Here is a 26433-nt window from a genome sequence, read left to right on the forward strand (position 1 = left end):
GAACAATGGTCTCCCTCCCATATTCCTCTAATCCATGATGATTTGCTCGGTAGAAGTCTATGGGGGAGCCATTTTCTCCAAGTCTATCTGAACAGGACCAGCAACTAAAACCCAAAAGAATTTACAAACCTAACCTAATGGATTCACAGATTCTTCAAACCAAAATCAGAAGTACTGAAACTAATCACACTACATTAATCCAACACCAAATCTTGAGTTTTAATCTACTAAGCAACTCAAATGAGCAAAAACACAAGTGACAAGACACTGTACATAAATACAGAGCAACTTTTCATTCAAATTCAAAAACCATCTACTTTCTACCTTAGCCAACCTCGAGAAAATGGGCCTCCTCATGGCATTTATGCTACTTTGTATGTTTTTAGGTAGTTACCATAACTACCATGTCCACTCATTGAATGTAATCAAACTTGACAATGTTGTCAAGCAATATTGCAAAATTGCAAAATGTTGTCATGCAACATTTTTTCAGCATTTTGCTCTTTTGCCCCTAACTTAAAGTTGTGACCTCCAACCTATCAAAATTGATGTAGAAACATCATTGAGGCCATTTTAGGTACAAATCTAAGCCTAGTTAAGCCTTCTAGGCTTCTAGACCCCAAATTCCCATTTTAGGCTTTAACATACTAAACACCTACACAAAAACAAACTACAAGGATGGATTTACCCTAGTCAAATCCACCTTGTCTCTAACAACCAAGACCTTCTAAGGTCCAAACAAAAACCCTTGACTTGGCTAGGTTCAGTACAAGCCACATCAAAAACTTAGGGATAGGATTTAGCCTTAGTGCTCCTACACCAACAATTCTTTCCACACCATCTTCAATATGTCCAAATTTGATATCCAATCTGTAAAATTCCTCGGTATAATCCTTCACCGACCTAGCTTTCTATCTCAAGCTTTGGATCTTCCTCACTAGGTTAATCTGATAATCGCAAGGTAAGAACTTGCCCTTTAACTTGTTCACCATCTTATCCCATACCTTGATTTCGGTTTTACCTCTCTTCTGTTGGTCTAATTGCAAATGTTCCACCACAAGGATGCACGTCCTTTAAACTTTGTGCTTGCAATTTTCATTTTCTTCTCATCTACTATGTTCTCATACTCCAAATATTCCTCCATCTCGGTTATCCAATCCACCAACTCATCCGAATCTAGCTTTCCACTGTATTTAAGAGGGTTAAATTGCGGTGTAGAATTCAAACTTGTCAATGCTTTCAACAATCTTTCTTCTCCTTGATCCATTACAGGTGTAGATGCGACTTCTTCATGCTCTTCTTCAACTTCCTCATCGCTAACATCATCAATATGTCTTGCATGGTGTTGGGCTGTCTCAGCAGTTTCCAACCTAGCAGCAATCTGTCTTAGCATATCAGCTAATCTTGGATCTGCATCTCTCCTTCCACGAACCATCTTGAAACTGCCTGCAATTGCAGTTCACATTGCAATCTGCTACACCACAACAGATAACCAACTAGGGTTTACAAGAAGGAACCCCAACCAAAGACCTAGATTCACAAACTCAGATGAAACCATCTCTTAAACCACTTGACGCAAGAGAGTCGATAATCAAGGGCAAAGGCTCAGTCAATTACCAAACCACCTTGTTGAGCAACACGAAACAATGAATAGGGAAGAGAGAGATGGAAACAACTGATCAATATATTTTCTTCATTCAACTTTCATATGTGCCAAGTTGTAAGGCCTTCCCAGTTATGACCAATACAATAAGATTCAATTACAAGAACAATCTTCATGTATGCTAGATTCACAATCCTTGGCCTTCTATCTTTTCTCCTCGAAACTCTGCTAAAAACTGCTACCCCAACTGCTCTCTAAAACCTATTACAAGACTCTCTATTTATATTGCACAAAGCCGCTTACAAAACTTTCTAGATTCGCATTGGAGAAAGCAATGACCCAAATATAGGTTTGCATACTTCTCAATGATCGAACCCATTATTAAATCATGACCACAAATTAAATACACAGGTCGGCTCTCAAAGAAGAACCAAACAAAACAACTCAGTGAACAAGAAACAAGACATCATCGATTAGACACTAAACAATCACCAAAGTCATTGGGCAAACACAACACTTGACATCGAAACCGAGCCAGCTCGGTGAATGAACATAGGAACACTCCACTGAGTCAACTACCAAAAACAACTACCGGGTAGAACCACAATGATAGCCGAGCACATCAACCGAGCAGGATTGCTGCAAACCCGAGATGCTCTTGCATCACCAAATAAGCGTGGGAGTTTGTGTGTCTTGGGAATCAAACCCTTATGAGTTTTATGAGACACCTTGATGGAGCTTTTTGTGTGTAGCTCAATATAGTGTGTTATCCAATGGTTCAAGAGATCATTGATTTAGTAAATTGAGTAGGCGATAATTTGAGAACTTGGGATTTTAGTTCTGAAGCTACATCTCATGAGGGTTTGAGGAAGCTTAATGGAGTTTTACTTGGTATATGGTTTGCTTCAAAGTAAAGCTTTTGAAGAATGAGAGTTCATGATTTGTTGTGTTTTTGGTTTGAAATGCCTTTTGTTAGTTTTATTTTTTTAGTGTAGTAAGCTTTTAAGAGTGGGCTTTAGAATAATTGCTAATGATAATTAAAAGACTAAGACATCAGAATTAGTTCTCGAAGCCTACTTGCTGGTTTGGGTTTGATCTAGGTCTGGGGTGTTGTGAGGTTTTCATGCCATTGCCCCATTGCAAATGGGGACCCTATCTTTTTGCTTTAGTAGTACAAGTAGCTTTTAGGTGATAGCAATTTTCAAGACTCCAAGTCGAAAAGATGAGTTTGAACAATTTTGGCTTGCTAGGCAGTCAAGTATATATAAGATATTGGTGAGAGCTACACTATAAGCTAGTCATCTTGACAATATTTATTTAAAATATAACTTAAATTATAATATTTTAAATAAATTGTTGCGCCCTATGAGCTGAAGAACCCGACTTGCAAAATTTTGGGGTTAACTTGCAAATGAAAAATCTTGGGACTAGGTTGAAATCCGACCACGTCTTGGGATTCCAATACTCTGACCTCCCAAAATTCTGCTCCCTTTTCAAGTGTGGAGTGTTGACAAAGTGAAGGAAAATGCAAACATGTTTTTTGAGATGAAGTGGTGAACCACAGATGAATCCTCATGAGGTGGTGGAATCCACCTACCTCGTAACATTTCCAATCCTGAAAGGGGTGAGATTTTTGCCCACTCTAGACATGATCAAACACAAACCAAGTTAAATCCAAGTTAAAACGAGACCAAACAAAGGCAAAGTTATAAAAGTTAAAGGGCTGAAAGAAGTGTGAAAACAAGTTTTGAAACAAAGCAAAAATCCTTTGGAGGTGACAAATTTTGCAACCCTCTAAGGATTAATAGTCCTCTAATATCTCTTATTTCCACCCTCTAAACCATAGATAACTCGAGACATCTTTTGATGACATGATGCAAGACAAGGGATGAAATAAATTAATTTGAAGTTAAAAAGTGAAAATCAACTTGCATGAAATCTTCTAAACCCCTTGAATTCTACCTTTGTCAAAATGGAGAAGAGAAAACATGGAAATGGTGACATAATTCAAAGAAGGAGAATTTAAGTCAGTTTTGATTCAAAATCAAGGAAAAATACTTGAACGGTGGAAGATTCCACCACCCTCCAAGGAATCATTATCCTCAAGCCTTCATGATTTCTTCCCTTGAATATGAGTAAGGTAATGCAGGGCTTGAGATCATAAGGACAAGCAAATTCATCCCCATTTCAATTTGGCATGAAAGGTGTGAATTTTAGCATGGTTCGAAATAACTGAAATTTGTGAAGGCAAGGAACTTCTTTAAGGTATCAAAGAGTGGTGATGAGAAAACATGAGGTAGAAATTGAAGTTTGAAGATAGAAAAATCATGGAAATTCCTTGAGGAATGGCGGATTCTGCCATCCCCCAAGGATACATTTATTCTCTTGACCACCTAAAGTTCACCTTGCTCTAAACCTATCTAAAGCTTTCAAATTTAGAGTGAATAAGCGAAGGCATATGGGGAACATTTGAATGAAAGAACAAGGCATGTTGAAAGATGGCGGAAATCCTCTAGGCCCTAAGGTAATCATTCAAGCACCTAGAATGAGGAAGTGAAAATGATTTTGAAAGTTGAAGATGGATTCGAAATCCTTTGACACCCCTGATTTCCACCTCAGTTTGTTGAGGCTAAAACTTGTTATTGAACTCCCCAATCACATGAAAATGGAAGAGAACAATGAGAGAGATAGTATTAGAGTAAAAAAGTCAAGATTGGACAAAGAAGAGCAGTTATCTTTCAAAAATCAGAGATGAGTAGGGTGAGAAAACTAAATTCCGGACATGTTAGGTATTGAACAACTCACTTATTTTCCAGATTATAAGTGAATTTATACCAAGTTGCAAGATGAGGATTGTTTTATCAATGAAATATAGATTGGAAATTGCAAGAAGATAGAGAAATTTGGTTTTGAACTCAAGGAAATCCATGCTCAGTTGTATTTTGCTTCCTTATGCTGATGTTGATGAAAACCTATTTCTTGAAAATTTCAAGATTTTCTTCATGTTTTCTTATCAATTCATGAACTTAATGCAATTTCTTGTTTGTTTTTTGCAAGGTGAACTTAGGGAGGCATCAAAAGTGTGAAGATGATGGCAAGGCTAATTTCAAGAGTCCAAGGGAGGAGAGAAGATCAAGCTCAAGGACTTCAAATTAAAAGGAGATGTAAAATCAGATTATCAAGGTGTAAATTCAAGACAAGATCAAGAAAGAAAAGAGCCAAAATAAAGAAAAATCAGCGAAGATTATCATCATTTTGAATTTCTTCGAAAACCCAAGTTCACTTTGAAGGATCGAAGTGCATGAAGACTTCACAAAGTTCAAGATTCAAGTTTGCAAGTACAACCAAGTCCAAATCACAACAATGAGAAAATTTCCAAGAACGAATATGGAGAGAATCTGAGAGGATGCAGATGATTTTAGAAGACAAAGCAATTTGGGAATATGGCATCACAATTGGAGGCTTCATAATGTTGAGTATCAGGAGATATTTTCTTATCATCAAAAGATTGATCAAGTCTACAAGATAAGGATGTTGAGGTAGAGTCCACTTGTCTACAACCAATCATGTATAAGCACGCGCAATCATATTATGCCAAGTGTATGATTTTCTCGTTGGTTCTCAAAAGCATTGTAATTTTCTTATTGACCCAAAGGTGGTGCCTTTATGTAATTGGATGATAGGGTGACAACCCTAATTATGTGGTTTGTAGGGATAAATCTTCCCTTGATCTTGGCCTTCTATTGTAATTGAACAACTATAAAAGGCAAGGCCTTCTCATTTGTAAGAGGTTAGAGGGTTAACTTTTAGATTCATTAAAGAGTAGATCAGGAGTAGAAGTAGAGTAGGAGAGGAGACTTGATTAAAGTGTTGCCATAATGCTATCAAAGTAATTGATGATTCATGCTTGTTACTTTGGAGCATTGCATGGTTTCTTTGATTCCTCACTTAGATTAGATTTCATTTCATGTTAAGTAGAGGTAGAAGTAAATGAGTGGAAGACATTGCTGAATGATTATAAATGGTGGAGCTAGTGTCCAATACCTTTTGATACTTCCTATTTTTGAGTAGCAGTGCAAGGTTAGTTTGGGCCTAAATTGCAAGCGTTTTAACTTTGATTGGAGATGTTCGTTCAGATTGCACCTTCATAGGGTATTTGTATGAATATTGACAATGTGAAAATCAATCCTGCATCCATAGAAGATAACACCCTCCTATGGCTAGTTGATTTGGCGAAGCAAGGATTGGTTAGAGGCTCACCCTATCATCAACATCATTCTATATTCTTAGAGTTAGATAAAATTCCTAATCTTTTCAAGGTATTTAATTGAAAGTGATTGGAGAAGTTAAAGCCAAGTTGATATCCACTGAATGAGTAGCGTAAGTCCATTTGTGATAACCAACATATCACATCATAAAAGTGAGTGAAAGTCTATGATTAGGAACCTTGAGGTTGTCTCATTTGATCACACAATTCATCTACATTGTGTAGCATACGAGCATCCTTATTCAAGAGAGAGTTGGAGATTAGGTGTTTCATCCTAGAATACGAAGCATGTAATAACCCCAATAGGTTATAACTTCTTCAAACACCAAAAATCTTTATACTTCAGTTGTTTGACATTTCGTCAAACACTTTGCAAGCAAGCTCTGATACCACTGTAATGACCCTCCTCAAATCTGCTCTCAAAAAAATGCTAATGAAGCTCAAGGAATTTCATCAAACAATTCACATGCAAGGGACGTATGACTAATATAGTATTTCAGCTAGCTTCAAATGACTTTTTTTACAATTTGCATCAATGAAAATCTTGTGCTAGAAGACTACAATGGACTACACAATGACCTAACATGAGTGTGCTACTAATTTTGACAATATTCAGTGCATATATATGATCTAAGCATGAGAAATGAACACCTACAGCCAATTGGCATTTTTACAAACAATTGGCATGCAAACTAACTAGTTGATAAATAATGATATTAAATTTGCTTAAATGACACCAGCAACTATTATCTTCTTAATTTGCAATGAAATTTTACAATGCTCATGAAATATGGCCATGGATTACAAAATGATAATGCTGGTATAATGCACACTTACAGCTGAAACTTAGAACACCCTAAAAAGACAATACTAATAAAGGAACCTGGTTGTAGATGGCTGTAATAATTTTTTTCAATGCTGCCCTTTCTATTTTGCCTTTCCGATTTGCTTTTTCGAACTGCTTTTTCGGATTGCTTTTTCGGCTTGCTTTTTCGGTTTTGCTTTTTTCGGACTGCTTTTTCGGCCTGCTTTTTCGGCTCCGCTTTTTTTGGACTACTTTTTTGGCTCCGCTTTTTCGGGCTACTTTTTCGTATCTGCTTTTTTCAGACTGCTACCCTGTTGAATCTCAAGACCATATCTTTCAATGCCGTCAAGATTTTCAGTTTGAAGGGATTTTGTCCTTCAAACTATTGAGACATGATCTCCAGAAAATTTTCCAATTTCTTTGATTTTCCCAAGCATACTAAAAAGAAGCTCTTCGCTTTCTTTTATAGTGTTCTCACTAGAGCTCATTCCTTCGTTTTCTCAATGTGGGATAAAACATCACTCCCTTTATGTAACTTATGTCTCCAATGTGTTATAAAATAAAAGGGACTCTTTTAATTTAAATATTTTCCACAAACTATAGTCTATGCATTAATAAAGTTAAATATTTAAATTTAACTTTATAAAATAGCTTTATCAATGCATAACAAATCTTATCAATGATAAACAAGTCTTCTTGTCGATTTTAAACAATTACCATCGACATACTGCTACCATTGGATGTCCAACCATATCCAAGATGACTTACTATAAATAGTAAGTATGCCCAAAGTTGCCTCAAAACCCCTTAGAAAGACTTGCAACTGAAACTATCTAGGCCAAATGGCCTCTAAGCCCCTTTAATGTCCTGGTTAGCCTACGGGACAATGGGGAAATAGGCTAACGACAACATCATGCTATGAATGCTAAAAAGGGGACATTACAAAGCATTTGATTTTGCATGTTGTAATTGAACAATGCTCACATCAATAGTACAATCTTAGTTTGACCTTGGGTTTGAATTGGATCTATTGACTTCAAACCTTTTTTTAAAATTCTACTAAGTAATCATCATTGTTTCCTTTGTCACCTCCACATCTTGCCTCCACCTGCAATTGAAGGCAAGGTGGACCATTGAATTTTTTTTTTGAAGTTGTTTTTAAAAAATAAATTTCTTTTTCAAATTAAATTATATTAATTTGTATTTTATGTTTTGAAATCAGACTTACTTTTGGCTTTAATTCAATATGGTAAGTTTTAATAATTTTAAATATTTAAAATTTAAATTAAACTTATATTGTAATATATCTATTGCTTATATTATTATAAATTAAAATTTTTGAATACATTTTGTTATTTACTTCATTATTGATCATTTATTTATTTTTAATTTTTATTTATAATTACATTTATATTAATTTTTTTTTACTGTTGTGAGGTTTTCACACCATCGTCCCAAAATTTTGGGGACCCCCCTTTTTTCTGATCGCCTCAGCAAATTTTTGGATTGTCTAACAATTTTGAGAATTTTGAGCCTTGGACACTTTCGGGCTAGTGGGAGAAAGGTTGGATTTATTTTCACCCAGTTTCAACTTGATTTTCTAGAGCCACCAATTCTATCCTTAGGCCGAACAAATTTCAAAGTGAATTCCAACTTGGCAAGATAAAATTGTAAATTTTGCACTTAGCCATTTTCTTTTGAAAATTTGGATATAATTGTATAAATTTGGATAATTTTTAAAAAATGAAATTTTTGTTAAATTTGGTCTTTTGGAAAATCTTAATTATTTTTTTTTTGGTGAAGAAAATTAATTTTTGTGATGGTGAAATAAAATTGCAAAATCGATTTTTGGCTCTAGAAGAAATTTTATTTTATTTTTGTCAAAATTTTTTTTATTGGCATAGCAAAATCGATTTGGGTAAAAATTGCAAAAAAATGGCTTTAATAGATTAAAATTGCCTTGAAAACTTTTTGCCTTAAATGAAATTGGTAATTTAATATTGAAAAAATGGCTTTTGGTTGGCCAAAATCCAAATTTAATGACGTATTAATTACTAAATCCTCATTAAATGAAAATATTTAACATCTCCAAGGCACCATTTAATTTCCTTTTGCAATTTAGAACTAATTGGCAATTTTCATTTTAGCAAAATTAATACTTACCTAAGTATTTAATTGTGGGCCATAATTTTGCATTAATTATTGTTTTTCTTTCTCCCAGGGTCCAAGTCGGCCAGCTTGGGGGGAATAAGAAAGTTGGGTATAAGAGGAGGCCTCTCTCCCATTTCTTCCTCACTTCTCACTTCTCCTTCTCAAGATGTTGGTGATTTTGCAAGAGCAGATTTGCACTCTTCTTGCTTGGCGAAATTTGTGGAAGGCGAAATTTGTGGAGGGTGAAATTTGTGGAAGATAAAATTATGTTTTTTCAAGAGGCTGCGATTTTTGCCCTAGGTTGGGTAATTTTATTTGGAGGTGAATTGCATGATAAATTTTTAATTTTCGAAGGGATTTGAAATTCTTGAAGTCATATCCTAGGTTCTGAAAAGTCGCTGTAAGATTATTGGTTAAGGTGAATTTTCATCATCTAGAGTTGCAAGGGGTCCTTAAGCTGACATCCATCTTTCATTCTAGTCTAAGCATTGCTCCTCTTGGTTCTACTTGCCTTCTGGTCACCACTCTACCATCTCGTAATAGGGCGACGAGCATGGAGGATGTTAGTGCAAGTAAGAATCCCAAGCGGGCAAACACTAAGAAAGACAAAGAGGATATGGTGCCCAAAACTCTTTTCTTCTCGAAAATGAAGAGAATAACCGACACCAATATCGCTACAGTGGACATGATACGGATGAGGGACACACTAAAGGAAGGACAATCCCTCTTGGCTATAGGTAGAGGTAATTTCAAATCATTTAGAGTTGCAAGGGGTCCTTAAGCTGACATCCATCTTTCGCTCTAGTCTAAGGATTGCTCCTCTTGGTTCTTCTTGCCTTCTGGTCCACCACTCTACCATCTCGTAATAGGGTGACGAGCATGGAGGATGGTAGTGCAAGTAAGAATCCCAAGCGGGCAAACACTAAGAAAGACAAAGAGGATATGATGCCCAAAACTCCCTTCTTCTCAAAAATGAAGAGAATAACTGATACCAATGGTGGTACAATAAAAGGATATACAAAAGGCAGTTGCACATCACAATCCAAGCGTCGACACTTCCATTTCAACCATAATGAGCAACGTTGAGGTGGCACTTGATTTTGAGGATATCAGAGAAGAGGATGTCAATGAAATAGATTTTGGATCGAGGTTGGATGAGTTGGGGAAGGTTGCTATCAAGAAGAAGCATTTGGGCACCCTTTCCTCTCCTAATGCTTTTATTGGATTTAAGAAAGAATATGAGAAGGATCACGAAAGGATACTACAAGCAGCAAGTGGCGTGGCGAAGTTAGCGAAACTCAAGGCGAAGCACACACCTTGTCCTCCTATTGAAGAAGTTAACGAAAGGCTAGCTAAGTTCATTGCCTTAGCTAAGAAGATGAAAGAAAAGGGAAGATTTATATTAGATCATTTGATGTAAGCTCAAGTCACAATTTCTCTTTCTTCTAGAATAGGACAACTGTCTATTTTTGATTGGCCACCATTTTGGTGTCTTCTCATTGGTTGCCACTTTTTGCACTTTTTTCATTGGTCCATTGATGAGGTGGTAGCTTCTCATTGGCCGATGGGGTGGCAACCCTAATTAGGGTTTTGAGGATCCAATTTGGATCGTTGATCTTATGTTGATCTCCACCGTCCGTTGTATTTTTGGTCCCTATAAAAGGCCATTTGCTCTCATTTGTAAAGGGGTTGGAGAAATTGTTGCGAAGATAATACCAAAATTGCTCTCTTTTTCATTGTTGCGATTTGCATGTTGATTAAGAACATTGGGTATTATTGCATGTTTTCTACTTCCACTTACTTAGATTTCTTTTCAAGTTGTTAAAGTTGGTTGCATTTGAAGTTGTTTAAGTGAAGTTAAAGTAGATGGATGGTTGTATGGTAGCATTGGTAAATGTTTGATAGGGGTCAATACTAGGCCACTAGCATCCTAGCGGCTGGTTGGGAAGCTTTGTGTGGTAAGCTAGTTTATTATTCCTTTGAATCATTGCACCTGTGGAAGTGAGGCCGTTGGTCAGCTCTCATAGGTTCAATCCCCATCCATTTGCTAACCTTCCATTCATAGGAGTAGGAGTAGAATAGTGAGTAGCTGGGTAGTTGAAGCTTAGAGAAGGAAGTTCGAGGAGTAGGTCAAGTATCAGAATACATCCAATCACCTTCCACCACCATCACTTTCCCATCAACATCATCATCGGCAGACACACCCTCCATCATCACCACCATCAACATTATCTGCCACCCGTACATTTCACAAACCGAGCCACCATTACCTTCATCCCACCAAAGCTCAAGTCATCCTTGAATGAATAGCGTAAGGCCGCCTACGTGATTACCAGCAAATCACATCGATAAAACTAAGCGAGTATCCAACGGTGTAAGGAACATTGGAGTTATACTCATGTCTCATGAGCATTAACTTTTCAAGAGAGGAATTGTATGTTTGATACTCCATGTCAAATGTTCAATTGCTAATATGTTATGTAAGTGATACAAAACTCGCATCAACATTTACCATTGTCTGTATGTATTACTATATACATTTACATCTACATATACATATACATATAAGTACGTATGTATGTAATTGTTTTCTTATCAAAACTATGTAGGTTTGGCCAGGGCATGCATGTAGACTCTTTGAAATTCCTAGCTTTTTTTGATGCTTCACAGAATCCTGTAGTTTCTTTAGGCAATCTACTTAAATTTGGAAAAAAGCTATAAGGTATTCGCTTTGGACCCTAGGCTGGCACTACTATCAACCATGGGGCATCTATTATATTCAATCATTGACCAGTCAACTGTCAACTGATCAAAATTAGGACAATATATACAAGCCCAAGTCAAGCAGGTAATTTCGTTTGCTCATCCCTCACTCACTTCAACTTCCAAATTCTGTGATACACACACATGAACGTAGCTGTACCTGAGTAGTTGTTTTTGTTCTACACATGTACACATACATGTACCTTAATCGGCAACTTAGTTAGAAGTTAAGGATTATTTTTATATAAAGTCACCTTAGTGACTTAAGCAAGTTTACTATTCTAGTGCAAATAGTGATAATTGTCCTATTTTGTGACAATTAGGTCAATTATAAATTTGGATCCAAAACCCAATGACATTCAAATTAGAGCTTGTGACATCAACTATGGTTATTACATGGTGTTGCAGTAGTAGACTTCATGGTATACAGTGTACTGGACTCTGTTGCTTGATGAACAAGATACATGACTAGAATTTGGCTTCATTAGTAGGTCTTTACACATCGTCAAGTGACCTAACCCATGAAGCTGGTCAAGATTGCCTAGGGAGCTTTAATAATTTTAGTCTTTGTACTTGTAACTTTATTAATTTTTTTAGATTAATAAATAATAGTGTCCAAAGATATTTCATTTATGAAACATAAATGAACTCTAAATTTTATTGGAGAAAATGGTGGAAAAAATCCTGCAATGATCTTCACAATAAGAAACGGATCATGAGAGTGAGCAGGCTAAAAATCGAAAACAGATCTATTTGTGGCCTAAGGGTTGTCATGCAAGGTCTTCAAGAAGAAGTTTCTTTGGAAAACCAAATAAGTGGTGCCATGCATATTGTAAGACGGGGTAGAGGATTTTTTAAGTGAAAAATTTCTGCAATAAAATTGTCAGTTTGTCAACATTTGAGTGTTCAATGTATTTTGAGAACGGTTATTTTATTATGCTGCATGCAATTTTATTACTCAATTGTATGTTTGTTTCAGTATTTGTGATTAATTTATTATGGTAAAAATGAAGTTCATTGTTTAACCCTGTATTGCAGTCTTGTGTTATTGTTTGCAGATTGTAGGAAAATTATCTATAAATTCAGGATTTATATTTAATTTATTGATTGAGTTGTTTTTTGCTTCCTACTCTGGAAAGTAATATTATTGATTGCAAAGAGTTTTCTCTCAGTCAAATAAAGAGAATGACTATAGCCGTCTTGAAACCTTGGTACAAGAAAGTCAAATTATGCATAGAAACATCAACAAAGAAACACAAGCAGAATCTCTTAAGCAAGAACCAAAATGCCAAATATTGAAGATTGTCAAGTTTGGAATCTAAAAAGCATATAAAGTATCATCAAATGCTTGCTTTAAGTATTAAAACAAATTTGGTATACAAGCACACAGCAAAAGGCTAAACGATAGCTTGAAAGTTAAATGTCAAGCCCTAGTTCAAAGAGGCTAAATGATAGCCTTACTTATTCTACTCAGGCGCTGTGAAGTTCATATCCCTGGAGGATATTCTCTGCATATTTTTCTCCAAAATTTTGCAGAACTTCATATTTAAAGTTGGAATTACTGAAATCACAAGCCATTTACATGATATGAGTTAGCACCTGAACTGAAGAATGATCTCTTCCATAGCTTGAGTTGTAGCTCCAGGTTGCTTTATAAAATATGCTTAGTTACATCCATTTGCATCAAAATCTTGCTCTATCTGCAGTTAGATGTTACCTAATTATCTGACTTCATCTAAAATTCATTTATATGAATCCCTTTATCCTTCATCAAAGCAAAATAATATTGGGGAATGGAAGAGCAAAATATTACCTGTCTCAGAATACTCCCATCATCCATCTGATTTTTAGTTTTGAGGGAACTAATTTTGTTTGCAATCTTCAATAGTAGTCATGGTATTAACTTCTATTGTTGTGGTTTATGATTTGCTTATGAAAATGCCTTACACACTAGCTCTGTATTTCCAGTCATGATGATTGCGATTGGTCATTAATCTCCCAAAGAAAGATTCCTGTTTATCTAAACCACAAATCATTGTATCTTAGCAGTCTTCACTGTGTTTCTTTGCAGTGCAAGTGTCTTTGGAGTTTCTGCAGAGTCAATGCAATGTTCCTATGATTCAAAGGGGAACAGTGTGCCTACAATTCTTTTGCTTATGCAGCAGAGGTTGTATGCTCAAGGAGGCCTAAAGGTTTGCACTTGTGGCTGTTAAATTTATGTGCCTTAATCTTGGACCTAATGATACATAATAATATTTATCTTGCTTCTTCCATGTTGAAAAGTTAAAGTTCCTAAATTGCTTGGTGATCACACTGTAGGCAGAAGGCATTTTCAGAATAAATGCAGAGAATAGCCAAGAGGAGCATGTGAGAAACCAATTAAACAAAGGGATTGTGCCACACGATATTGATCTTCATTGCTTGGCAGGTTTGATAAAGGTATGCTTGCCTCACTTTAGATTTTGTGGACTCTGTATTTTGTGTAATTGAGTGGTTTAAATCTTTTTGTATAAAAATGATGTCCACAATTCACTATAAGGTATTAATTTTTCACTTACCTGCAAAGCATTCCAGTCTTTAGAGTTTGTAATATAAGGACTGCTGTACAAAGGAAAATGAAACTTCTTTTGCCTCTTTAAAGAGATTTTGCATGGGGACTCCATGTGGCTAATGCATGATCACTGCCACCTAATTTATGAACTCAATATAGTGGATAATACTGATTGAAATTCCTTTAGCAATTCCTCATTATTGCTTAAGTCTAGAATTTTTGCCCCTAAGTTAATCGTATTTGAATATGCTTGTTTTGCAATGTCTTCATTGTTGCATCAGCATGCCCTAACCAAACACATATTAGTTGTTAGGAACTGTGTTCAAGCAAGCAACAAGTTGTACTGATAGTGGATGCATGTATGGCTATAGTTGCTGATATGTTTCATTTATCTTTATAAAACTTGGGGCATGATCTAACTGGGACTTATTATAGTAGAACATATATGCAAAATCTGCCATACAACATATAAACTAAAAACTAACATTGAAAAGTCAGATAAGGGATTTTACCTTAAAATCAGAAAAAGTAAAGGAAACTGGCTTTTAAAGATCAGCACATCTTCATTAAAAGCTTGTGCTTGCATTGTTGATATGCTAAAGTTATCTCCAGTTTTCCTGCATTCCATATTGCTAAAAACAGTAACAGTTGCTCTTAACTATCCAGCAAGGGTAGTTCTTGATAAAGAGATGTATCTTCTGTATACACCTTCAAATTCCTCCATTTTCCATTGATATCGTGTATACATTTCTAAATTCATGCATTTTCCATATCATGGAAAGATTGCAGTTCTCACAAATGTTAAATAAAATATTTATATTTCGCATTCAGCCACCAGCAGATACTAAATGTAAAAAATCTTTGGAAACAATAAGACCAGATTGATAGAAAAGACAAAGCTTCATGGAGAGGGTACTTCTCAGTCACCATCCTCTAGACAGACAATGGTCAATGCCGCTTAGGATTTCTGTGACTGACTTCTTGTTATTTACGATCTAATTATTCTTTCAAGTTTCAGGTCTTCTCTAGTCTTTTCTGCGTGTGCTTCCATCCCATTTTCTGTCGGCCACAGTTTGGTGGTTAGCTCTTACTGTTTTTCCTACTATTTACATAAATTCATCAATACTAGTCATAGTTAGTAGTGTTCATCAGTTCTCTGCTTCCACGTGTAATACATAAAATGAATATACCCAAGTTAATTATGCAGTTTCTGTTAACAGAGATGCACAGAGAAGTCACGTGATCTTCCATATTTTCCAATTTAGTAATTTTTTTTTCTTGTGCTTCTTGGTGACCTGGATTTGTGTCAAACTGCTCCTCTTTAGTAACACATCTCTTATAAATAGGAATATACATGCATCAAGAAGGTTCCAGTCCTTGATCAAAGCATCAGCCTTTTGTATTTTTGGTATTCTCTCTTTGGTCTTCCAGATTCCTTTTCTCTCTCCATTTGTTGTTGTAACAGGGCTGAACAGCAGAAGAATGTATGAAAGCCAGAAAGACTGCAGTATAAAGTTGTGAACATAATTCCATATGGATGATTTTCTCCTAATTTATGGTCATATCAGCATTAACTACTTGTTTTCAAGGGAGATCCTGTTTATATAATTACTATTAACTCTGTACAGGATGCTCCTCTTGGCTCCACTCATTTTACATCAGGTGTTTAGGAATTCAAAAGATTTTTTTTTTGAAGTTGAACAGCTTCTATGGGCCCCATTTGCCAGAATTCATCATGATTGCCTTACAATAAAATGTATGTTTTTTTAATTTATACAATAAAGTCATTTCTTCCTTGCAAGCTGTGTTATTTGTTTGCTGGAATGTTGATATGGGTAGGGTGTGGATTTGGAATGATTAAGGCCTGATCATTACCTTGGTAATTGTTTATTTTTCATTTCTATGTTTTTAAATTTTTCCTACTTTTAAAATAGTTTTTGATGGGATATCACTTAAGTATAAAAAAGGGAGATTGGGAGGGAGGTGGGGGAATCTACTCAGGGAAAGCGACTGGATCAAACTCATGCTGTAGAAGGATGGGGAGAAGCTGTGGAACCCGGGGGTGTAGGTTAGTGCCCTTAGAATAGTAGGATGCCACAATGAAGCGGGTGAGGGCAAGACTCCTTCATTTGGATGGATGGATAGCTGTACAAGAGAGTGCCCAATAACATAAACTTCATTTTGTGGGCAGGAGGCACGTTACCCTACCATTTTATAGGCAACCCCCTAAAATTCAATGGCCAGAAGGATAGGCTCCCCCGAAAATTTTTATGGCAACTACTAAAATATAGGAAGTGCAACTGGAAGGTGCCCAGAGAGAAAGATGACAGTCATATTCACTATGTACCCAATCCGGAAATCTCAAGCATACACAGTCTGTTGTTTGGTAGTGCTGCATGGGATGGGTAGCCATTGCCAAGAGTTGGAGATGTAAACCATGTAATCATGCCATTCATGGAAATGCTTTCACAAAAAAGGGAAAATTATCTCTAGGAGGGACCTCCCGAAGTATCCAATCCTGTTAAGGTGCCTGCAGATGTCCACCATCTACCTGACACTGTCAAGGTGCTGGAGGATGGCCCTGCCCTTCCCAGAAAAGAAAAGGGTAAATATTTTTAATAATAAATATTAGTATTTACTTTCTATGGCTCAGGCCATGAAGCTTTCTCCAGATTTTTTGTCTAACCAAACAAAATTCCTATGTTTTGATATTTCTCTGTGTTTCGGGCAGTGTTGCTTCTGTTGGTGACACAATTACCTGTAACATGGATTGTTTGGAAGGGGAGGGAGAGTGGTGGGGTTGATGGGGGAACGTGGGGTGGAGATCTTCCGATACTTTTTTCTTTTTCCTTGCATCCTTCTTTACCACAAAATTAATGTAATTTTGTTTTTCAGGTACAGACGTTCACACTACCCAAACTTGATACAGGCAACAATATAACTGCAAAAAGGATATATCCAGTAACTTTGAACAGAAAGCTTTACTCTAGTGGTTTGAAAATTTTAAATGCATTTCCCTTGAGGAAGATGTTTTGATCATTCATGAAATGTACACTATATCCTTGCTTACGATTGTATTATATCTAGAAGCTTTCTAGATGCATGCATTTTGCCTGTCTGCCAAAGTGAGAACGGAAGCTACAATATATAATTGTACACATGCTGAGGCATGTCAGATGCTACAACTCATAGCTTTGCAAGAATTTTGTGCATCTGAATTTACAAATGAATACCCACATACATATGTTCAGAATTAGAGATGTGAACCATACATCATAAACATGAAATGCATACTCATTCATACATATTTAGACACCTGTGTTTACACTCTATAATCAAGGTTACACAGAGTCCTTGGAGCAAAGGGCAAGACATTACAATGATTTCTTTTCTAACATTATAATACAAAATTAAATGCTAAACATACATTAAATGTAATCAAATGTGCTATGACTGACAAATTTTGCAAAATGCAAATTGAAACTGTTAAATCCATAACTCTGATCAACATACTGATCTGACTGTGCAGATCGCACAGACCTTAGCATTGTCTTGATGCCTTATGAAAGCCTAGATTTATATTGCTCCTTTAGTTGGCATGATCGGTGTCTCCCTTAGGTTTTAATTGTTTGAGTGTTAAACCTTAACTAATCCTAGTTAATACTATTTAAATGTCATTACATCCTTTAGGCACCGATTATGAGGAGTTTATGGGCCGACCTAGATAGGGTCATGTCCCTTGGGACATGCCCTTTGAGTAAGGTATTTATGAAGGGTGTGGTTGTAGTTAAAGGACACACAAAAATAATATCGAGTCTGCTCCTTTAAGCAAGTCTGCCCTATTCAAACACTTCCAGAAATAAAAGATTTCAGAATAATAATTTCATTATTGACATCTCTTATACAAGTCTGAACTAAGATACTCTTCAGCAAGCATTGGAGAAGGTATTGTTTCAGTTTGATCACACAAAATTTGCAGAAAATCTACATGGTATCAGAGCTCTGGTAGTCGAACCTAGGCTTTGCAAATTAAACAATTAGACTTAGTATATCTAGCAACATTCTCTTATTTTCAATGGCATACACAATCAGACCTGAGGACAGGTTTGATGGGAAAGAACACCTTGATGCTTGGAAATTCAGAATCATAACGATTCTTGAAGAAAATGATGTGAAATAGTTTGTTGATAAAGCATCCGAGCTACCTGATACTGAACCTAGTAAAACTATTTGGAGTAAAAGAAACAAGAAAGCCATGCAGATCATATTAGATGAAGTAAAAAATGAAATAGTACCCATGCTAATGAAACATCAAACAACATTCAATATAATGAATGCATATGAGGTTAACAATGCAACTAGAGTCCTCACACTAAAAAGACAGCTAAATCATATATAGATAAAGAAGGGAGAATTGATGAATTTTTACTTCCTAAGGGTTGCTAGTCTAAGAGATGAACTTGCAAGTATAGGAACCATGATTGATGACAAAGAATTAACGCTGATGGCTATAGATGGATTACCAAATTCATGGGAAACATTCGCATAAGGAGCAAGTGCTAGAGACAATCTTCCTAACTTCAATAGACTTAAGGTAGATTGTCTTCAAGAAGAATCCAGAAAACTTAAGAAAGGGGTAAAGTTGAAATCTGAAGACGAAGAACTTCATGTTCTCAACACAAATTCCTATAAAGGTAAGAAGAAGCACTTCAAAAAGAAGAAAGGTAATCAAAAGAATGACAAACTTAAGAAAGATCTATCCAAAATAAAATGTTTCAAATGCGAAAAGTTTGAACACTATAGATCTAATTGCCTTGAGAATTCTAAACAACAAGTGAACTGTACAAACATTACTAGGGAAGAAGATAAATGTGATCCTGAGAATCGTGTATTGTATTGGGCACTATCAAATGAAGTCTCAAGTAAGGAATGGGTGATTGATAGTGGATCATCTCAACATGTTACAGGATATAGAGAAGCACTAGACTTTATATCAAAAAAAATTAATGGTGAAGTCACCATCAGTGATAATTCAACACATTCCCTCAAAGGTATTGGAAATTGCACCTTGAAACTAAAGTTGGGTAGTTCTTTGCTTCTCAAAGGAGTACTCTATGTACTAGGAATAAAAATGAATCTAATCTCGGTTACAACACTTGAAGATGATGGACATAATGTTGCATTCATGGACAGTAAAGTAATGACCTGGGCTAAGAACTCCTCATTTAAGAAAGCAAAATTGATTGGTTAAAGAAAGAGATACTTGTATGAATTAAATTTAGAATCTAGTCGACCTATTCAAGCCTTAATTCATGAAGCTACTGATATAAACGAAATATGGCACAAAAGGTTAGGACATCTAAATTTCAAAACCTTATCAACTATGGAGAAGATGGTTATTGGTTTACCTAAATTGAATAAAAATCACTCAAGCATATGCAAAGGATGCGCTTTGGGTAAGAACACCAAAAGTCCATTTCATGATAGCACTAGAAAAACTAACAATGTTTTGGAATTAATCCACTCAGATTTATGTGGACCTATGTTCCTTTTCTTGGAGGATTTTGGTACTATATACTGTTTATAGATGTCTTCTCTAGAAAAACTTGGATTTACTTCTTAAAATATAAAGAATCAGAAGAAATCCTTAAGAGATTTAAAGAATTTAAGACCTTAACTGAAAACTTATCAGGACATAAAATTACAACTCTTAGGACTAATGCTGGAGGGGAATATACCTTAGACTTGTTTAAAGAGTTTTGTAAAGAAACAAGACTTAAGAGGGAGTATACCGTTCCTTATAAACCACAACAAAACGGGGTAGTAGAAAGGAAGAATAGAACAATTATAGAAGCTGAAAGAGCTATGATATTTGATCAAAATCTAGAATATTATCTTTGGGCAGAAGCTTCTTGTACTGCTGACTATATTCAAAACAGAAGTCCTCACTCCTACTTTAGAGATATAACTCCTGAAGAAGTCTTTACTAAGGTTAAACCCAATATAAGTCATCTTAGGAATTTTGGGTGCCCAGTATATATACATGTTCCAAAAGAAAAGAAAACTAAGTTAGAACCCTCTGGGAGGAAAGGTACTTTTGTTAGGTATGGCGAAACATCTAAAGCATATAGGATTTTCATACCTGGTTAGAAAAATATTGAACTTAGTAGGGATATAATATTTGAAGAAGATTTAGCATTCAAAAGAGCCCTAAGTTCTGGAGATGTCTCTCCCTTACCTAGTTCTGAAGAAAATACTGAATCTGAGTCTCAAAGGGAGAACATTGAGAATTTGAAGATGAAATTCAAAATCTCAAAATTCTAAGGAAATACCACTTTGGGCCATTAAGACAGTAGAGGAAGCACAAAACTTCGTTGCACCATCTGGAACATTCAGAGAAAGCAAAAGACCTAAAAGATTCTCTAGTTATGCAGCAAACAGAAATGATTTGTCTAAATCAGAACCAACCAATGTTTCAAACGTTATTAAACATACAGCTTGGAAGGATGCCATGACAGAAGAATACCAATCCATTATGAAGAATGATGTTTGGGAAATTGTTCCAAGACCTCAAGGAAAATTTGTTGTTTCTTCCAAGTGGATATTTAAAATCAAGCATGCTGCTGACGGTAGCATTGAAAAATATAAAGCCAGATTCGGAGCCAGGGGATTCTCTCAGAAAGAGGGGATTGATTATGAAGAAACTTTTGCTCGTGTTGCCAGATACACCTCTGTAAGAGCAGTCCTCGCTATTGCAACATTGAAGGGATAGAAAGTACATCAGATGGATGTAAAAACAACATTTTTGAATGGAAAGATTACAAAAGAGGTATATTTGGAGCAACTTGAAGGATTTGAAACTCATAACCCAAAAATTTTTGTTTGCAGGCTCAAGAAAGCTCTCTATGGGCTTATACAGGCTCCAAGGTCATGGTATGAACGAATTGATAAGTATCTCACTAACCTAGGATTCTCTAAAAATGAAGCTGATCCAAATCTATATTATAAAAGGGATAAAGATGATATGGTAATTTTGATACTGTATGTTGATGATTTACTAATAACAGGTGATGATCACCTCATAGATCAATGCAAGAAAGATCTAATTGGAGAATTTGAGATGAAAGATTTAGGACTCCTTCATTACTTCCTAGGATTGGAAGTATGGCAGAATTCTGACAGCATCAAGTAAAGTTTACATTAGATATCTTGAAGAGATCTGGAATGTGGAACTGCAAGCCTATGTCTTCTCCCATGGAGACTAATCTACATAAACTTAAGGAAGCAGCAAGAAAATCACCTTCCATAAATTGTACTCTTTACCAACAGATGATTGGGTCCCTTATGTATTTGGTAAATATAAGACTTGATATTTGTTATGTTGTTAATGCCTTAAGTTAGTTTATGTACGAGCCAAAGTAGATTCATCTAGTTGCAGTCAAACACATCATGAGATACTTACAAGACACTCTTAACCTTGGGCTCAAGTATGAGAAAGTTGAATTAGACCTACATGGATATGCAAACTTAGATTGGGTTGGAAGTGTTAGTTATAGGCAAAACACTCTAGGATGTTGTTTCAGTTTAGGCTTAGCAATGATATCGTGGATATACAAAAAGCAATCTTCAGTAGCACAAAGTTCCACAGAAGCCGAATACATTGCAGCAGCGATGGCCTCTCGAGAAGCAGTTTGGCTTAGAAAGTTACTTGTGGGATTATTTGGTCAAGCCATGAATCCTACAATTATTCATTGGGATAATTAGAATTCAATCAAGCTTTTTGTGAATCTAGTTTTTCATGACAGGTCCAAGCATATCGAAATTCCTTACCATTATTTTATTGTCAGGTTATTGACTGGGCTCCACCATTTGTATTCATTATCTAAGAGGTGACGATCTCTGAGAGAATGAACCCTTGTATAAAAGACATTATGAGAGATGACGATCTCTTAGATAATGTGCTAAATAGTAGAGATCTACTATAAGATCTAGATGAGTTCAAGATCACATTGTCATGTAGACATTGTTATGCCTATAAGTCACAATTTGGATAAAGAAAGAATTTTATTATTCTCTGGAGTTTATCCTGTGTTCTGGTAGATCTTAACTCGGGATCATGTTGTGATATAGGAATACCAGTACCTATGAGTCACAACTTGGATAAATGAATAATTTAATTATTCTCCGGATTTATCTTGTATAATGTATTCTTCACAATACTGTTATCACTAGTATTAGTGATATGTCATATCACAGGTTTAGTAATATGACATAGCATCATGTGTTCAATGATACCACATGTTAAGAAAGATTCAGATAGATATAGGGTATCAATCTATGCTTATTCATCTTAATTGATGTTGCTAGATATGTTATCCCTTAGTATGTTTATCAAGTTAAGAGGGAGTGTTAAATCCACAACTCTGATCGACATACTGATCTGATTGTGCAGATCGCACAGATGTTAGCATTCTGTTGATGCTTATGAAAGCCTAGATTTATATTGCTCGTTTAGTTGGCATGATCGGCGTCTCCCTTAGGTTTTAATTGTTTGAGTGTTAAACCTTAACTAATCCTAGTTAATACTGTTTACATGTCATTACATACTTTAGGCGCCGATTATGAGGAGGAGTTTATGGGCTGACCTAGATAGGGTCATGTCCCTTCAAGGGACATGCCCTTTGAGTAAGGTATTTATAAGGGTGTGGTTGTAGTTAAAGGACATGCAAAAATAATATTAAGTCTGCTCCTTTAAGCAAGTCTGCCCTATTCGAACTCTTCCAGAAATAAAAGATTTCAGAATAATAATTTCATCTTTGACATCTCTTATACAAGTCTGAACTAAGATAATCTTCAGCAAGCATTGGAGAAGGTATTGTTTCAGTTTGATCACACAGAATTTGCAGAAACTACCGTACATAAATTTGTAGAATAGAATCTAGATGAATCACCGATATCTTTAGTTATATCAAGTAGAGCAAACAGAATATTTGTTGAAATACTTAAATGTTTTGAATCTTTGATATCCTTGTCAACCATGCTACTACACTCATTCATACTGTTTGCTCAATAATTTCTTTTCTGTAGTATCTAGTCAAATTTCTCATGTCCTGAAGTCTATATACTAGCATCCAATAAACTCTCTTGAGCTTTATACTATTTTTTCACGTCTGCCGCTAGTTTATGATTTACCTACAGCCCTTACCTACTCTATAGGTTCTGATCAGCTCACATGAGCACATCTAAGGAGGCCAAGGCCAAATCTATTCCTACTCCTGATCTCTAGAATCCAACCACTTTTATTATGCATCCTCTTTGGATATAAACTAGATCTGTCAATAGGGCCTTTGCATTTTTCTAGACTGGCATGCGAGAATGTCAATGTTAAAGCCCATTCGTACCTTAGATTAAGGGAATGGGTGTTTCATTAGGATGGATATCTTTGAAAGTTAAGTTTCCCATGATGGAAATATACAAAACACTGTGGACGCTAATAGAAAAAGCTCTGATCAAGAGATCGATGGGGGCCTTCTTAGGATACAAAACATTGTCTTCCTGATTACAGAAAACTGGAAGTCTTTTGAGAAGTTGAGCTCTCAATGATGCCAAAGGTGTACTTGATGATCCTTTTTTCCATCAAACATAAAAAATGATCCAATCTTTCATGGAGGGCCATGGTTCATGGAAAAATCTGTACTGTTCATGATGACAGAGCCACTGGCTTAAACCCCATTGAAGCTCTTCCTAGCATGGTGCTAGTGTAGGTATGGTTTTCCCTCCTTCCAAGTCAGTGCCTATGAGAATAAGCTATCAAAAGGTTGAATTCAGAAGTAAACATAGGGGAGAATATGATGTCTTTATAAGTCACAAAACTCTAGGAGGAATGAAATGGGAATAACTTTTTGATTATGGGAGTATCCTGTTAAGGTGCACTCCACGCCATGATCATGCACTTGTTGTAGAAATGCACATCTGCAACAGCAAAATAAGTTACAACCTGAAAATCGTCAGCCAGAACCTGCAGATCCACATGAGGAAAAACAGACAGCACAAATGGGAGATCTATCAGTTCAATCATGAAAGGACAATCATAAGTACTAATTAGAATTCAAATCAAGCAGGAGGTAAATTCCACAGAACTTATTAAGAATAGCTAAGACCACAACAAAAGCTTATGCAAGAGAGCTAAGACCACAATGAAACCTTATGCAAGATCTGGAAAGATTTAAACAAAAATAACAAATGTCAATGTAAATGAAGATCATAGAAAAAAACAACTTGGTCTAATTCCTAAATCAGACATAAAAATTCGTTTAGTCAAATAGACTAAGTTAACAATTCGGATGTGGATTCGGGAAGCAAATGCGGGATGGGGTGTTTTTTTTTTGGATGCGGATGCAAAAGGAAGTGTGTGTGTGTGTGTGTGTGCAAAAAATATACAAAATCAAATCATTTGATAGTATGGCTATAATACTTCACCCTTTATCAAAATCAAAGATATTTCAAAATTCATACCAATATGTGCTTGTTCAACATTATAGTTTAGACAATAAGTTATAACCAATTGGTCATGTTCAAGATTCCAACAAAATAAAAACTTAGTTCATGATTGGAGATCCAATCAACTAATCTAAATGAGAGTCTGAATCAGAAGGATTTGCAAGAAAATCCGCATTATCATCTTCTCCATCAATTGCTAAAAGATCAATTGAACCAAAAATAGTTCCACTTGTGCTAGATGCACCATTTGCCATGCTATCATCATCATCACCATCTCTGAGTGTAGTATGATCATGAAGTGTTGCATCCAAATTCGCTACATCCCAAAGCTTTGTTGTCCCTAACTTGTAATGATCATTCGTACGTGACAAGACTCAAGTTGATGTAGACAAAGACCAAGTCCTCAGCTTTCTTGGAGCCCAATTGATTGCGCTTCATTGAATAGATAAAGGATTATCTACTCCAATTCCTTTCAACAGTAGAAGAACTAGCAATCTAGATAGTGGTCACAAAACATACAAATGAAAAGCAAATTAATTTTCAAGAATGTGTGAAACACTAAATTCTAGAATGTAAGTGGTAAACATAAAAACAAAATAAAATAAAAAACTTGTGATAGGACCTTGATTGCAAGAGGTTGAAGATGCTTGAAAGGTTGGCCATACATGTATCACCATGTGATAGTTCCCATTCTCTTTTGGTCCTTTACTGCAAATGGAGAATGCTATAATCTTGGAGCAAATAGCCCAAATTCTACCCTCACTATTTCTTGCATTTCTTCCTCTGGGAAGAGTCTTGTAAGAGCTTTGTGGCACCCGTCAGCAACCTCCTCATTCGAAAATGGTACAAATCTACTTGACATACCAAGTACCTCCTCGCTATAGTACCTAGGAGAGAAGGCATATGCAAGGAGGTGCAATGGGGTAGTCATCTTCTCCCAACGATGGTGGATATTGCTTCCACTTGATTGCATAAGGCTTCTCTTTGTGTGGGGTCACTCACATGCTTGTATAGAATGTTTTACCTTCTCAACCATGGTGCCCATGCCATCATACACATCCCCCAAGACAGGCATATTTGTATTAGAAAAGTGGAGCATTGCCATGATTGGGTCAGTGAAATCCAATACATATGCTACACAAGCTCACCAATTGTCATCCAAGACCAAAGCCTTGACCCTTTGGGCTCTTTCTGAATTTGAGGCCTTCCACATGCCCCCATTAAGTAGAGATGACCATTTGGCTCAATGCATCTTGCACCTTGAGGAATCGTCTCATAACAATTGTATGAGATGCAAAATGACTCTCAACAACCTAAGCAAGTTAACAGTATGTCAGTTGACAATAAGTTAAAATTACAAATACATGAAATTTAGTAATTTCAAAAAAATTAATTTACCTTGAGCAATTCCAATTTGGAGTATGTTCTAAAAATGGATTGTGACATGTGGTGGTTCATCACAAACGTTTGTATCTCTTCCCCTCTTGGTATATTTTCTTCACCCAATCTATTTGAGTGCCAATCTTCTGCATGACCAAGTTAAGGGAGTGTATAGTGCATGGGATCCAATAAATATGGTCATACGATCTTGCAACCAAAGCATCCACACCCTTGCAATTTTTGGGCTTGTCTGTGACCACTTGTACCACATTCTCACTACCCACCATCTCGATGGCCGCAATGAGAATTCTAGAAATGAATTGGGAATCCGTCACTTCCCCCTCACAATCAACTGCCTTAAAAAACATTGCCCCTTAATCAGTGGACATTGCAATCACATTAATCAGTGGCTG

The 26433-nt window shown here is 36.0% G+C and overlaps 1 protein-coding gene across 1 annotated transcript in view; it reads left to right on the forward strand.

The window, feature by feature from the left end:
* Positions 1 to 26433, forward strand: part of LOC149530655 (rho GTPase-activating protein 1-like) — a 98106-nt gene that overhangs the window by 45526 nt on the left and 26147 nt on the right. The window contains exons 2-3 of the mRNA XM_089808509.1: positions 13661 to 13781; positions 13909 to 14028. Coding sequence (XP_089664635.1) covers positions 13661 to 13781; positions 13909 to 14028 — 241 coding nt within the window. The remainder of the gene's footprint in view (positions 1 to 13660; positions 13782 to 13908; positions 14029 to 26433) is intronic.

The sequence above is a fragment of the Cupressus sempervirens genome, chromosome 11, assembly GCF_028749045.1.
Source record: "Cupressus sempervirens isolate cs-2001-9-10 chromosome 11, ASM2874904v1, whole genome shotgun sequence".
Taxonomy (NCBI): domain Eukaryota; kingdom Viridiplantae; phylum Streptophyta; class Pinopsida; order Cupressales; family Cupressaceae; genus Cupressus; species Cupressus sempervirens.